The sequence below is a fragment of the Bufo gargarizans genome, chromosome 4 (genome assembly GCF_014858855.1).
Source record: "Bufo gargarizans isolate SCDJY-AF-19 chromosome 4, ASM1485885v1, whole genome shotgun sequence".
Lineage (NCBI taxonomy): Eukaryota > Metazoa > Chordata > Amphibia > Anura > Bufonidae > Bufo > Bufo gargarizans.
Genome location: NC_058083.1, coordinates 183,313,326 through 183,329,618, shown reverse-complemented (window position 1 = coordinate 183,329,618; position 16,293 = coordinate 183,313,326). Strand labels below are relative to the sequence as shown.

General features: G+C 41.6%; 1 protein-coding gene across 1 annotated transcript; it reads left to right on the top strand.

Moving 5' to 3' along the window:
- Nucleotides 1-748: 748 nt before the first annotated feature.
- LOC122936255 (oocyte zinc finger protein XlCOF6-like) lies at nt 749-15,817 on the top strand. The gene is made up of 3 exons (XM_044292371.1): nt 749-801; nt 2,422-2,529; nt 11,121-15,817. The coding sequence occupies exons 2-3, from the start codon at nt 2,436-2,438 to the stop codon at nt 13,598-13,600; spliced, it is 2,574 nt and encodes an 857-aa protein (XP_044148306.1). The 5' UTR covers nt 749-801; nt 2,422-2,435; the 3' UTR covers nt 13,601-15,817.
- The last annotated feature ends 476 nt before the right edge of the window (nt 15,818-16,293 follow it).

The window sequence follows — 16,293 nt, the reverse complement described above, 5'->3', positions numbered from 1 at the left end:
TAAATGAGTGTGAGATGAAGAGAGACGGAAATGGTGGCGTATCTTCTGCCATGCCTTCCAAGTTGGGGTTGCTTTATTTCTATGGATCCAGAAAAAAACTGCACACGATGTGCTCTCCATAAATTCTAGAACATATACTATGGTTGTTCATATTGCAGACTGAGAAATAGGGATTGCACACAGAAGTGCAAGTATTCTTATTTTGTGGATCCATGGTTTGTGGACTGCAATTCATGTGCATGACGCCTAAGACTAAGCAGTGTTTTTTCTTCTTTAGGATGAAAATCTGATGGATATTAAGGTTGAGGTTAAAGATGAATCAGAAGAGGAGACAGATTTATGGGGCGATCAGCAGGGTAAGGGGTGGGGGCTGTCATGGGTCACCTGGATACTACTCCCATCATCTCACCATCACATGTAATAATCTCTCCTGTCCCTGTGTGTTTCCTACAGATGGACTCATAGAAGGAAATCCCCCTGAGAGATGTCCCCGTCCTCTGTATTCCCAGGACTGTCCAGAGGAGAAGCTCCCAGAGAACCATCAGGTAGATGGAGCTGAGCCCTATACACATCTATATAGGGGGTCCTGCAGTCATAGAGGGGTCATAGATGGTGGGGGTCTCTTATGTGGATCTGTTAGATTTCCCACCTGTCTGCTGTATTGTCCTGAATTGTTACAGATGACAAATCAGGGGGAAGATGTGACTGATATTAAAGTGGAGGATGAAGAAGAGCGGATGATGGGCGATCCCCCGTGTAAGAGTGAGGTGGAGGAGGACATTCCAGTCCATGTGACCACAGGTATGGAATCATGAATGGAGGAAGGGAATTGGGAGTTTTCTTCAGGTGAGGCTCCACCTTAGAGCTGCAGTAAAGTAGCACTCCGGGCAGTGACCCAGCTTTGAGTCTTTAAATAGCAGGCTAATGGTTTTATACTAGTAAAGGCACCGGAGACATGTAGTAATGGCTGTTATACCTCAGGTAGGTGTCATCAGATGCCGGGTGTTATAGATGACATTACTTCTACACTATAAAGATTGGAGACATGTAGTAATGGCTGTTATACCTCAGGTAGGTGTCATCAGATGCCGGGTGTTATAGATGACATTACTACTACACTATAAAGGCTGGAGACATGTAGTAATGACTGTTATACCTCAGGTAGGTGTCATCAGATGCCGGGAGTTATAGATGACATTACTTCTACACTATAAAGGCTGGAGACATGTAGTAATGGCTGTTATACTTCAGGTAGGTGTCATCAGATGCCGGGTGTTATAGATGACATTACTTCTACACTATAAAGGCTGGAGACATGTAGTAATGGCTATTATACCTCAGGTAGGTGTCCTCAGATGCTGGGTCTTATAGATGACATTACTTCTACACTATAAAGGCTGGAGACATGTAGTAATGACTGTTATACCTCAGGTAGGTGTCATCAGATGCCGGGTGTTATAGATGACATTACTACTACACTATAAAGGCTGGAGACATGTAGTAATGGCTGTTATACCTCAGGTAGGTGTCATCAGATGCCGGGTGTTATAGGTGACATTACTACTACACTATAAAGGCTGGAGACATGTAGTAATGACTGTTATACCTCAGGTAGGTGTCATCAGATGCTGGGTCTTATAGAGGACATTACTACTACACTATAAAGGCTGGAGACATGTAGTAATGACTGTTATACCTCAGGTAGGTGTCATCAGATGCCGGGTGTTATAGATGACATTACTACTACACTATAAAGGCTGGAGACATGTAGTAATGACTGTTATACCTCAGGTAGGTGTCATCAGATGCCGGGAGTTATAGATGACATTACTTCTACACTATAAAGGCTGGAGACATGTAGTAATGGCTGTTATACTTCAGGTAGGTGTCATCAGATGCCGGGTGTTATAGATGACATTACTTCTACACTATAAAGGCTGGAGACATGTAGTAATGGCTATTATACCTCAGGTAGGTGTCCTCAGATGCTGGGTCTTATAGATGACATTACTTCTACACTATAAAGGCTGGAGACATGTAGTAATGACTGTTATACCTCAGGTAGGTGTCATCAGATGCCGGGTGTTATAGATGACATTACTACTACACTATAAAGGCTGGAGACATGTAGTAATGGCTGTTATACCTCAGGTAGGTGTCATCAGATGCCGGGTGTTATAGGTGACATTACTACTACACTATAAAGGCTGGAGACATGTAGTAATGGCTGTTATACCTCAGGTAGGTGTCATCAGATGCCGGGTGTTATAGGTGACATTACTACTACACTATAAAGGCTGGAGACATGTAGTAATGGCTGTTATACCTCAGGTAGGTGACATCAGATGCCGGGTGTTATAGATGACATTACTTCTACACTATAAAGGCTGGAGACATGTAGTAATGGCTGTTATACCTCAGGTAGGTGTCATCAGATGTCGAGTGTTATAGATGACATTCAGCTAGGAGATCACGAGCCGGGAGGACACTCCATCCTGTCTTTAGCGGCAGTAAAAGCATTTCATTGGGGTAAGTGGCCCTTTTGGGGGCTTTATATAGTATTGAAATGGCTAGCTTTTTGTTTAATGGGATGTACATTTTTTCTCAGTCGTGGGGGAATTGACAGGGGTGTCCTCTCTCTCTCTCTCTCTCTCTCTCATCTTTGCCCTGTTTGTTGAGCCTTTTGTCAGCTAGAATAAGACAGGACATGAAGATTCTAGGGCTTGGCTGTAGGGTGAGAGAGGACATGATACCCCTGTGTGCACATGATAGTCTGCTACCTGGAACATGCTGATACCTTCCGTAAGGTTATTAGTATGTTTGGAAATGAATTGTTTTGTTCATCTCCCCAAAAAATCTGTTGAATGAAGATCATCTTGATGTTTCCTTGGTTGGTTGTAACGGCCCTTACCAGAAGGAAGATAAAAATTTGGTTAAGGCTCCCATTGTTCATGGCTGATAGGAAACGCCTACTGAAAATAGTGATGTTACTCCAGATTTTGTATCTACATAGTAATAGTCCAGTGTAGTTGGGAGAAAGGATGTAAACAATTCTGGAGAGTTTGGTTAGAGAATTATTGTGGAGATGCAGGAAGGCGAGGATTCAGTTGGCTTCTTGCGAGGGAAGAAGGAAGATGCTGGTTTGGAATGACCAGATTTTAGATGGTATTTCTGGACTGGTCATCTATAATATGTAGTTGGGTTCAGAGAGAGAATCTCATATACTTGACCACAGGGGACAGTTGTCTAGTTTTCGGGGGGTGTTGGAGTTCGGTCACTGGTTAAACATTTTTCAGTGTAAAAGTTGTGGTTAAATTATGGGTAAAGGTAAAAAGGCACCTTCAAGTGTGAATGCGCACCTAGTATCTTGGGAGTAGCATTCCTCTGCACTTTTGCCCCCCTCCTCTATCCAATGAGCGCCTTAATTAGGTGGTACATATGGCTGTGCTCGCTCCTCCTCCCATTGGTTGCTTGATGCACATGGAGGTTACTAGGAGCAGCACACCATATGTGCGGGGTCTGCGCTCCTGAACATAGAAGCCCAACGGCTTAGGTAGGTTTAGCGTAGGACCCGCCTGACCTGAGACCACCTTGACGCTTGGTGGCGGGCTTAGATGTGTTTTGATCAAAATATATCGACTAAGTGTCTCAGACATTATCATATCAGGGTGAGGACTTAGTCCATATATAGTGCTTGCATCTGCTTTAATAAGTGCATTATTATCTTGTTTCTGTGGTTTTCTTCAATAATATGGCCAGGGACATCCGCAAATTTGTATCATATCGTGCAGGATGTTTTTATCTTAGTTTTTTCTGTGATTTTTTTGTTTATGTAGTGTTTGCTTGAGGGAGTGGCACCTTCAAGTGTGAATGCGCACCTAGTATCTTGGGAGTAGCATTCCTCTGCACTTTTGCCCCCCTCCTCTATCCAATGAGCGCCTTAATTAGGTGGTACATATGGCTGTGCTTGCTCCTCCTCCCATTGGTTGCTTGATGCACATGGAGGTTACTAGGAGCAGCACACCATATGTGCGGGGTCTGCGCTCCTGAACATAGAAGCCCAACGGCTTAGGTAGGTTTAGCGTAGGACCCGCCTGACCTGAGACCACCTTGACGCTTGGTGGCGGGCTTAGATGTGTTTTGATCAAAATATATCGACTAAGTGTCTCAGACATTATCATATCAGGGTGAGGACTTAGTCCATATATAGTGCTTGCATCTGCTTTAATAAGTGCATTATTATCTTGTTTCTGTGGTTTTCTTCAATAATATGGCCAGGGACATCCGCAAATTTGTATCATATCGTGCAGGATGTTTTTATCTTAGTTTTTTCTGTGATTTTTTTGTTTATGTAGTGTTTGCTTGAGGGAGTGGCACCTTCAAGTGTGAATGCGCACCTAGTATCTTGGGAGTAGCATTCCTCTGCACTTTTGCCCCCCTCCTCTATCCAATGAGCGCCTTAATTAGGTGGTACATATGGCTGTGCTTGCTCCTCCTCCCATTGGTTGCTTGATGCACATGGAGGTTACTAGGAGCAGCACACCATATGTGCGGGGTCTGCGCTCCTGAACATAGAAGCCCAACGGCTTAGGTAGGTTTAGCGTAGGACCCGCCTGACCTGAGACCACCTTGACGCTTGGTGGCGGGCTTAGATGTGTTTTGATCAAAATATATCGACTAAGTGTCTCAGACATTATCATATCAGGGTGAGGACTTAGTCCATATATAGTGCTTGCATCTGCTTTAATAAGTGCATTATTATCTTGTTTCTGTGGTTTTCTTCAATAATATGGCCAGGGACATCCGCAAATTTGTATCATATCGTGCAGGATGTTTTTATCTTAGTTTTTTCTGTGATTTTTTTGTTTATGTAGTGTTTGCTTGAGGGAGTGGCACCTTCAAGTGTGAATGCGCACCTAGTATCTTGGGAGTAGCATTCCTCTGCACTTTTGCCCCCCTCCTCTATCCAATGAGCGCCTTAATTAGGTGGTACATATGGCTGTGCTTGCTCCTCCTCCCATTGGTTGCTTGATGCACATGGAGGTTACTAGGAGCAGCACACCATATGTGCGGGGTCTGCGCTCCTGAACATAGAAGCCCAACGGCTTAGGTAGGTTTAGCGTAGGACCCGCCTGACCTGAGACCACCTTGACGCTTGGTGGCGGGCTTAGATGTGTTTTGATCAAAATATATCGACTAAGTGTCTCAGACATTATCATATCAGGGTGAGGACTTAGTCCATATATAGTGCTTGCATCTGCTTTAATAAGTGCATTATTATCTTGTTTCTGTGGTTTTCTTCAATAATATGGCCAGGGACATCCGCAAATTTGTATCATATCGTGCAGGATGTTTTTATCTTAGTTTTTTCTGTGATTTTTTTACAGGTAGACTGTGGCCATGAGTAGATTGCCATAACAAAATTTGGTATTTTCCTCTCACCTCCACAATGGCACTGACATGAGGGTTTCCTCACCTCTTCAGGGACTGGAAACGACATGGAAGACGGAAATAAATGACCCTTCACCCCGTACCCATTTCAGTTGTTTCTCGTCCCTCATGGCATGTTAAGATGTTCCTGGCAGAAGAAGTTTTTGCCCTTTCCTAGTCCGTCCTTTTCCCTGTTTATTTCGAGGTGGGCTGGTTCAGAGAATGAGGGTTCAGTGCAGCAGCAAGGGTTCCCTTTCCTCGTCTGCCCCACGTCTTCTGGTTCCAGAATGTGATGCCATCCACTATGTGCGTACTGAGCAGGTGGTGACAGAATTCACCCATGAGTCAGAATTCTTTTGTGGCAACTCTGGTTGTTTTTATGTTTTCCGAAAGAGATTGGGGGAAGATTTATCAAATTGGTGTAAAGTAGGTCTCTGGAAAATGAAAGGTGGAATCTGATTGGTTGCTATGGGCAACTAAGCCAGTTCTACTTTACACCAGTTTGATAAATCCCATTGAGTCTCCTCCTAAGGTTGTCAGAGCTATGATGAATATAGAAGATAGTGAAGAATCCTCGTCTATCTAAGACCAAACACTACAAGGCCTTGAGAAGAAGAATCTTTCTGATTAATATGAAGTTTCACAACTTATTTTCTGAGAATGGAGGGATCATCGGAAAAACACTAAGGAAAATGACTAAGATTGATGTGAGTTAATCCAAAAGATGAATATCTAGCACTTGGAAATTAAAACCACATGTCTTTATTCCATAGAAATTAAAATCAGTCCAAGTAGTCAACGCGTTTCGATCACAAGTCAGTGTCCTCCTATCGGCTTGGCTGGCATAAATCTACATTTGTAACCTGATTGATGCCCCAGCGGTCAGAATCTCAAGAAAAGGCTTTGTGACCCATGAATAAAAAGTTAGAGGCCACTCTTAAGTGCTTAGAGAAATCCAGTGCTATGTTCCGGCCAAGTACAGCTGCCGCCTCCACAGCCAGAACCTTCTCTATCTGGCTGGGACAATTAGAGAGACATTTTGCTTCAATTACTCCTGATGTTAAAATGCTAGCCTCTCATCCAGTCTTTGAAAAAAGATTTGAATTTCCTGCGAGAAACCTTGTCAGACTTTGTCCTAGAGGACAGTAAAAAAAGTATTCCATCGGATTTTTAGCACTACCATAGGGGTACCTGCAAACAGGTGCGGGTGAAGGGGCAGTAGATCCGTACAAATTTCTGTGCATTTCCACCCTAAAACCACACCAAAAAGTTTTGGGTGCAGTTTTGCCACAGTTCTCAACTTTCCTTTGAAAAGGGGGAAATCCAAACCTAATGCCGCAAACAGAATTGACATGCTGCAGCTTTCTAAATACACACGGCAGGTCAATTTTTCGCACAGAAAAAGTAAGGAAAGTATATATGAGATTTGGTGAATACCATACACCTTGCATGGTCCTATATTTATACTGGAGTTTTTCCGCATGGGAATCCACAATGTGTGCAGGTGGCCTAGGAGTGGTTATTTTCGGAGCCCAAGACACAGCCATCCAGAAGAAAAAACAAAGGAAGGATAAGATAAGAGCTAGTCTTCCAAAGGAAAAGGAAAGACATTCCTCTTTAATCTGAACAACCCTGAGTGGATGACTTTCTTTAAATTATCCAGCGGGTTACATGGTGCTTGAAAGTTTGTGAACCCTTCAGAATTTTCACATTTCTGCATAAATTTGACCTAAAACCACATCATATTTTCATACAAGTCCTAAAAGTAGAAAAAGAACCAAATCAAACAGATGTCAAAAATATTAGTTTATATTTGTTTATGAGGAAAATGATCCAATTTCACATATCTGGGTGGCAAAAGTATGTGAACCCTTAGGAATAACAGAGTATTTTTAGCTCTGTGTTGGATAGTGAACTCAGATCTTGTTCAGAGAATGTGTTGTTGGGAGTCTTGTTAGATTCTCTTCCTTTCGCTGTGTCACATCGGTAACTATTAGAGACATCATAACCATCTTCGAGCTCCAGGCTTCCGCAGCCAATTCAATCGTATGGCTCGTACAAGAATTCTACTAATTTCTCCTATTTTCCCAGATCAAGAGGAGATAGAACCTTTTCTCGCTTGTCTAGGGACTTTCTCTGGTAAAAGTAACCGAACTGGTGGCTCTCTTCAGGTCTTGGTCCAGGGCACTTGGAACTTTGCTTTGTCTCAAGTTTCTTTCAATCAGAGAGAGCTGTCTGGAAAGTTTTTTAGGCTCTCACCACCTCAGTCAGGTCAGAAGAAGCAAAGATCCGGTCTCACAATGTGACTATAGTGGTTTATTTCAACAAACATAGGGAAACATAAGTAAATACTAAAATGTTTGCTTGAGAAGAGTACAATCTAACACCTTATCCCCTGTCTATTTCGTAGAAAATATACCGCTTGACTACTTGAGCAGGGAAATTCTTCAGGAGGGAGAAAACCCCAGAAATTTCCATCAAAAAAAAAAAAAAAAAAGGGTTATACCAGTCCTGGATCTGTTTGTGACAAGGAAAAGATGTTAAGTTCAAAATTTCTCATTATCTTTTAAGGACCGTCCTCTTCTGACAGATGCTGTGTTTCAGCTCTTGCTAAGAGGTCTTCTGTATGCCTATCCCCCTTTATCCTTAATTCCCAGGACTTTAATAAGGATCATGAAGGAGAAAGCACTTGGTCTTGTTGATTGCCCCACCTTGGCCCAAAATAACATGGTTTCCTCTCCTCTGTTTGTCTGCAGGAAACTTCTGAAGCTTTCCTCTGGTGCACAGCATTCTCATGCAGTGCCCTGTAAGGGGAAAGGGTCTGAAATTCAGTCTTTACTACTCTCCGCAGCCACAAACCTAACAGTTTAATCATGAAAAATTTCTAATCTGCCAGATACTGTATAACCTTGATTTTGGAGTTCCTGGAGTCTAGCCTAGACAAAGGACATAAGACAATCACCTTGAAAGCACAATTTGCTTTTGAAAGATTCTAGTAGACTGTGTCTATCATTCCTTTCCTTGGTGCCCCTTGAATTTGATCCTTTAAATTTTCATGGATTTACATTTTCTTGCATTTGCCAGTTACCACAGCCAGAAGAAATCAAGGAAATAGGAAATCTAAGTATTCTCCTGCAAAGCTCACTTTATAACTGTCTAAGAAGGTAGAATTGTTCTCAGGCATCTTTTTCGACCTAAAGTTGGCTATAAATTTCAACAAAAAAAGGTCTTCCTTCAGCCCTTCCTTTTCTTTGGTACAAGAATGCAGGTTATATAACTTGCATGTGCGCAGATGTCTTCTTGCTTATGACAGAAGGACGGAGGAAAATCTGACCATCTTCTGCTTCAGTATCATGTCAAGAACATAGAATGTGCTGGAAGTAAGACAACTGTAGCTGAGAGGATTAAACCTTTTAGTTTCATTCAGGAACTTCTCTAATGACATGTTACCTCCTAAGGGCCCGAAAGCACAATCTACTAGAGCTGTTGCCACTGCCTTGACTAAGGGTGTTCTTCAAACAATACAATTTGGATGTTCTTACTAACCAGGTGATACCCTCAGTCTGGAAGGTTCTGTCGGTGGATGTCCCACCATAGGGGTTTTATTTCTGTTATACTGTGAAGATTGATTACTTGCCGGTAATTGATTTTTCCTTCACAGTCAAAGTTTTTTCTACCCTTCTTATTATGCTTTTTTATTATTAAATCTTGAATGTCCTTTTCCACCATTTTAATGTCATATGTCACAAACTAGAACATGTTATACTGGTGAGTGGGGGGAACCCTCATGTCAGGCCATTGTGGAACCTAACATAAAAATGTAAGGATATTGAAGGGCCAAAAAGAGGAGAGGCTTAATAGTTTGAAGTATTTTATTTTTAGATTTTCTCATTCACTCAGCAATTCACTCAGTGTAGACTTGAATCTGGGACTTTATTGAAACATATTAGCTTATCTTTAGATTAAAAAAAAATTCTGCCCTGATTTCGGAACGTATTCCGTGCCATAATCCGTCCTGAATTGATCATCCATTGTTTTTAATGAAAAATCCACCCCATGGATGTTTACACAAGCGGTTTCTTTATTCATGAATTGAGAAAAAAAGTGACATACTTCCTCTTGTCACAGTTTCTTTGTGCAAATTTGTTCCAGAGATTTGAGCTAAATCCGCAAGCAAGATCCACAGTATCCAAACTGCAGAAATACAGCAGAATTTCGAGAGTTATTCTTAAATGTCTGCTGCGGATTCCATAGCAAATACACAGCAAAGGGAAGGAAGGATGTACTGTGATCCCTCAAGATACAGTGGCCTCAGGATACAATATTTTCAACATACAATGGTCTTTTCTCGACCCTTGAAAGTTGAAACTATCAACATGCAGTGTCTCAGACTTAGATCTAACCAATCAACATGCCCATTTCACTGGCCAATACTTCTGTATTGGTTGCCTAGTATCTCTTTAGAGTACAGTGTGGTACTACATTTCCTGTAATGTCCTCTGTCTGTGCCCGGATGAGCTGCTCCTTTGGGCATCAGTGTCACGGACGGTGTACAGGAAACAAGACAAAGCAACATGCATATATGACTGAGTGGATCCAAAGCTAAGGAACCAAAAGGGAGACCCCTGCACAAGACCTGAGACTTTCCCTGGCTGCTCAGCCTATGCAAAGATCCCAGAGGTGGATGGTTGCATAGCCACGTACCTCGACTATATAACCCCTGAACACCCTACAATAGTGAGGGGACACGACCACCGGCTCCCTACACCAGACACGGAGGGAGTCAGGGTCACCTGGGATCCAGCAAACAGAAAATAACAGATAAATGTACAGCACTTAACTTTGTAGCAGACAGGAAAACAGGATGAGCATGCACACACACTCCAGGAAGTATAAGCCGCCCAGTAATGCACCATGGGGAGGGATTTAAAGGGATGCAATTAGTCCAACTACATGACAGCTGAGAGAGGCTAACGAGATGAGGAACTGAATACCACAACAAAGAGAACTCAAGGAGGAGGTTCTGAAAGGCTTCTGTCAGAGCTTCTCAGCTATCTGGTTGTGACAATCAGATAGGGGCAGCTTCATTTCATTTTTCTGCTGCACTGTGTCCTATTCTGGACCCTGTAGAAGCTCCTATCCTCATCATAGAAAGCGATTTACAGCTTCCAGCATCTATTTCTGACTGTTATATGTAAGGAGTTGCTTTATCAGTCTTAGTTATCTACAAATTTTTCTTAAACCTTAATTTTATCTTATCATAGGATGCCAGTTTGTGGTTTTGGAACCAATTACTTATTTTTCATAGAGTTATGGAGTCCAGTTACAATGGTTTCAACTTGCAGTGGTCATCCTGGAACCAGTTATTATTGTAACTTGAGGGACCACTGTATTTCTCACATTCCTGCTGGATTATTTCTGACTTTGGCACAAAAAAACCTGTATCTAGCATTGCTTGTGTCCCTCCAGCCTAAGGCCAGATTCACATGAGCTTATTACCAACACATTGTTCATCTGTATTATGCACATGTCCTGAATGCAGATTCAACTGATGTCAACTCACAGCATCATAGATACATGTGCACGTAATATCGATGGAATATGCTTGTGAATCTGGCCTCATTGGAATATTACACATTTATTCACTTTGTTGAACAGAAATTCACAAAATCCATTTTTCATTTTAACAGAAAATCCCAGTAAGAAGCCTGAAGGAAACATCATGTTATCTCTAGATTATAAAGAAGATCAGGATATCATGCAGCGCTCTTCAGGAGAAAACCTCATTAATATGATTGTATATCCATCACTTCTCACTACAGATCTGTCGTATAATCCCTCTAATCATGGGGAAACTTCTTCTGACCATTTACAGGTTGTTGCCACAAGTCCAGATCTGTCATGTAATACAACTAATCATGAGGAACCTTCTCCTGACCAATCACAGATTGTTACCCCAAGTATAGGGCAAAAAGGCAGTAAAAAGTTTCATTGTGGGGAATGTGGAAAACAGTTCACATATAGGTCAGAGCTTTCTGTACACAGAAGTAGTCACACAGGAGAGAAGCCGTATACGTGTTCAGAATGTGGGAAATGCTTTACAGACAAATCAAGTCTTGTTCTACATGAGAAAATTCACATAAAGCAGTACTCCTGTTCAGAATGTAGAAAATGTTTTGCAGATAAATCACATCTTGTTACACATAAGAGAATTCACACAGGAGAGAAGCCATATTCATGTTCAGAATGTGGTAAATGCTTTACCCAGAGATCAAGCCTTGACCAACATAAAAAAATTCACACAGGAGACAAGCCATATTCATGTTCTGAATGTGGAAAATGTTTTACTCATAAACAAAATCTCGTTACTCATGAGAATCTTCATACTAAGGAGAAGCCATATTCATGTTCAAAATGTGGGAAATGCTTTACAGCTAAATCAGAGCTTTTAAGACATGAGAGAATTCACACAGGAGAGAAGCCATATTCATGTTCAGAATGTGGAAAATGTTTCACAGAAAAAAAGAAGCTTACTACACATCAGCGAATTCACACAGGAGAGAAACCATTTTCATGCTCAGAATGTGGGAAATGTTTTAGATATAAATCAAACTGTGATCAACATAAGAGAATTCACACAGGAGACAAGCCATATTCATGTTCAGAATGTGGGAAATGTTTCACAGAGAAAAAAAGTCTTACTATACATGAGAGAATTCATACAGGAGAGAAACCGTTTTCATGTTCAGAATGCGGGAAATGTTTTACTCAGAAATCAAATCGTGATAAACACGTAAGAATTCACACAGGAGCAAAGTCGGATTCATTTTCAGAATCTGGGAAATGTTTTAGGAATAGATCAGAGATTTTAGAACATGAGAAAAGTCACACAGGAGTGAAGCCATATTCATGTTCAGAATGTAGGAAATGTTTTACCACAAAATCAAATCTTGATCAACATAAAAGGATTCACACAGGAGTGAAGCCATATTCGTGTTTAGAATGTGGAAAATGTTTTACCAAGAAATCAATTCTTGATCAACATAATAGAATTCATACAGGAGAGAAGCCATATTCATGTTCAGAATGTGGGAAAAGTTTCACCCTGAAATCAAGCCTTGATCAACATGAGAGAATTCACACAGGAGTGAAGCCATATTCATGTTCAGAATGTGGGAAATGTTTCACAGAAAAAAGAAGCCTTATTACACATCAGAGAATTCACACAGGAGAGAAACCATTTTCATGTTCAGAATGTGGGAAATGTTTTACATTAAAACCAAGCCTTGATCAACATAAGAGAATTCACACAGGAGAGAAACCATATTCATGTCCAGAATGTGGGAAATGTTTCACAGAAAAAAAAGGTCTTACTACACATCAGAGAATTCACACAGGAGAAAAACCATTTTCATGTTCAGAATGTGGGAAATGTTTCACCCACAAATCAAGCCGTGATCAACATAAGCGAATTCACACAGGAGAGAAGCCATATTCATGTTCAGAATGTACGAAATGTTTTAAACATAAATCTGAGATTTTAGAACATGAAAGACGTCACACAGGAGTGAAACCGTATTCATGTTCAGAATGTACTAAATGTTTTACTAAGAAATCAAATCTTGATCAACATAAAAGAATTCACACAGGAGTGAAGCCGTATTCATGTTTAAAATGTGGTAAATGTTTTACCAAGAAGTCCAGTCTTGATCAACATGAGAGAATTCACACAGGAGAGAAACCATATTCATGTTCAGAATGTGGGAAATGTTTCACAGAGAAAAAAAAACTTACTATACATCAGCGAATTCACACTGGAGAGAAACCATTTTCATGTTCAGAATGTGAGAAATGTTTTACCAAGAAATCAACTCTTGATCAACATAAGAGAAGTCACACAGGAGAGAAGCCGTATTCGTGTTCAGAATGTGGGAAATGTTTTACAAACAAATCCAGTCTTGTTCTACATGACAGAATTCACACAGGAGAGAAGCCGTATTCATGTTTAGAATGTGGGAAATGCTTTACCAGAAAATCATGTCTTGATCAACATAAGAGAATTCACACAGGAGAGAAGCCATATTTATGTTCAGAATGTGGGAAGTGTTTTACAAACAAATCAGGTCTTGTTCTACATCAGAAAAGTCACAAGGGAGAGAAGACATTTTGATGTTTGGATAACAATAATGTTTTACAAGGAAATTAAGTTTTGAAACATATCAGAGAACTCACACAAGAAATCACATTCATGTATGGAATGTGGGACGTGTTATAATAGAAAAATAGGACTTTATTCACAAGAGCCTTATTTATTGTCAGAGCAGGGATGATGAATTTTCCACATTAGCCTGGCTTCTTCTTACTGTATTCATACCTCCACCCACACTGCAGGAGACTCCAGAGGGACATAGTGTAAGGGGAAGGGCCCCCTACGTAGACCTTTATGTACCATGTGGACATATTTATATCTGATCTTCAGTCATAGTGTATTAAGATAAAGCTGATGGAATCGAATATAACAGCAATAATAAATTGAATTTGCAGTAATGCACTGAGCATGGCGGATTACTGATCAGCATCGTTACTGTCCAGCATTGGGGTCCTGTGTTTAAATCTGAACAAGGACAACATCTGCATGGAGTTTGTATGTCCTCCCTGTTTTTTCTTGGGATTCCTGTGGGTTTGTGGCTTTCTTCTCACTCCAAAAACATACTGAGATGTTAAAGGGCTTGTCTGAGTTATTTTTTTGTTCTTTGTATGTTTCTAACTAGGCACATGTAAGGGGTTTACAATTCACTTCCTTTATCTGCAGTTGAGGGTCACATGACCTGTGATGTCAGCCTCTCTCCCTGCTCTGATAATGATTTGTGCACAAGCCTGAGAGAGCAGGACTGTGTCTGTACATGTCACAATAAAACAAAATAAGTCACTAGGTTTCAATGGTACCTGCGCTGCTGGTCTCCCAAGGTGAAGTGGATTCTTCACAATTACAAAATGTCAGGATAGTGGGACCGCGCTGCTCCTCATTCACACAGAGCGTTATCCTCAAATACAGGTATTCCCTTTATCTGGCTCAAGACGTAGGCACCTTTATGTTCAATCGCAGTATGCTTCCACTCAAGATGAAAGCTTAGCATATCACCTTTATCTGGCTCAAAACGCCAACACCTCTATGCTGGATTGCCGTAAGCTCCTCTGCAAGATGTCAGAAATCACACAATAGTGAAAGTACCTCAGGCACAGTTAAAACTCACTGGTTTTATTATACTCAGACACAATATGAATTTTTTAGCATATCATTAAAACCGTAGTCTTTCGCACAGCCCATTTCTCAGTTGTCAGGTCTACGTTGAGCTTCAATCTTTCAAATAGATGTTTTTTTTTTTTTCATGATGTGTCAAATATTTTTTTATTGATGAAAGGTTTGGACTGTGGGCCACCAGTTCAGCACCCGGACTCTTCTTCTTTGAAGCCATGCTGTTGTGATGTATGCAGTATGTGGTATTGTCTTGCTGAAATATGCAAGGACTTCCCTGAAAGAGGCGCCAGATGGGAACAGATGTAACAGAATTAACATAAAAGGCAGAATAATTGTAGTGAGCAAATGTTCTGATAGCAGATTGGTGCTCATTCACACGTACCCTGGCGAGGCGAGATGTTTGCCCAAATGTAAAGCTTGCCACATGGCATTTTAACATATAAAGGACAGTCTATTTATAGTAACCTTTCATCCAAATTAGTTGAGTGATATATCGTGTCGCCCTGGATAATATGTGTGCAAACATGTAATGGCCTCAAAAGGTTTTATTAGACTCTTTCCTGAGACACTAGGGGAATTTATAATGAAGGGAATATCTGAGGGCTGTTACTTGAGTCTGCATTGGCATAGTCTGTGCCAAATCTATCAGATGGTGCCTGTTTCTTAAATTTCGTGCATATTTAAACCTGACACGTGTGTGGAAGTGCTGCTCCAAGTTTCTGACGCCACCTCCTCCTGGCGTGAGACTAATTTCATATGAGCCATGTTTCCAGTGCTGTCCATTTTTTCCTGAGGTCACTAGGAGGTGCTGGGTGTTATTCTTCAGTTTCCCTTTAATCGCTTCAAAAAACACAAAAAATGGCGCTAAATACAATAACTAAACAGATTTGCAGAAAACACTGGAGGAGCTGTTACACTGCTTACTGCCGCGGTGCTTCCCATTTCGCCACTGCAGTCCTGGGCTCTGTCTGTGTGGCGGCTGTTCTGGGATCCACTCGACAGCTTGCACTTCCTTAAGGGCCGGCGCATGTCACTTCCTGGGCTTTATGGATTAGGTCATGTGACCTCGCTGACCAATCCTAGCCCTATTGCGCATATATAAGTGGCTCAGCCCCTTCCCAGATGCCTCAGTGTCAAGGTCCTTGTGTCCTGCTAAGGTACCGTATTTTTCGCCGTATAAGACGCACTTTTTTCCCCCCAAAAGTGGGGGGAAAATAGCAGTGCGTCTTATACGGCGAATGTAGCTGATTTTGCCCAGTTTTCAATGATACACCCGCCGCGATGCCGCGCGGCGGGTGTATCAGCTGTGAGGGAGGAGGGGCTGGGGGCGGCATCTGCATTAATAATGACAGCGGGGCCCGTGCAGTGACTATTCTACTACACGGGCCCCGCTTACTGTATAATCATATCTCTCTAATAGTTAATTGTTGTATGCATGTAATCGCATAATGAGCGCTAATGAGCGCTGTGTATTACCGTACTTAAAACTAGCAGCGCTCGCCGTTCGGAGCAGAGAGGAGGCAGGCCGGGAGGACGGGCACTTGCAGCGTGAGTCATACGTCACGCGCCTGCACCGCCCACTTATGAATGAAGCAGGCGGCGCA

Bases quoted from the DNA above. Each gene is read 5' to 3' on its own strand.
- LOC122936255 (XM_044292371.1), top strand. From the start codon at position 2,436: ATGTCGAGTGTTATAGATGACATTCAGCTAGGAGATCACGAGCCGGGA. The intron at 2,530-11,120 runs GTAAGTGGCCCT...TCATTTTAACAG, and splicing joins AGTAAAAGCATTTCATTGGG to AAAATCCCAGTAAGAAGCCT.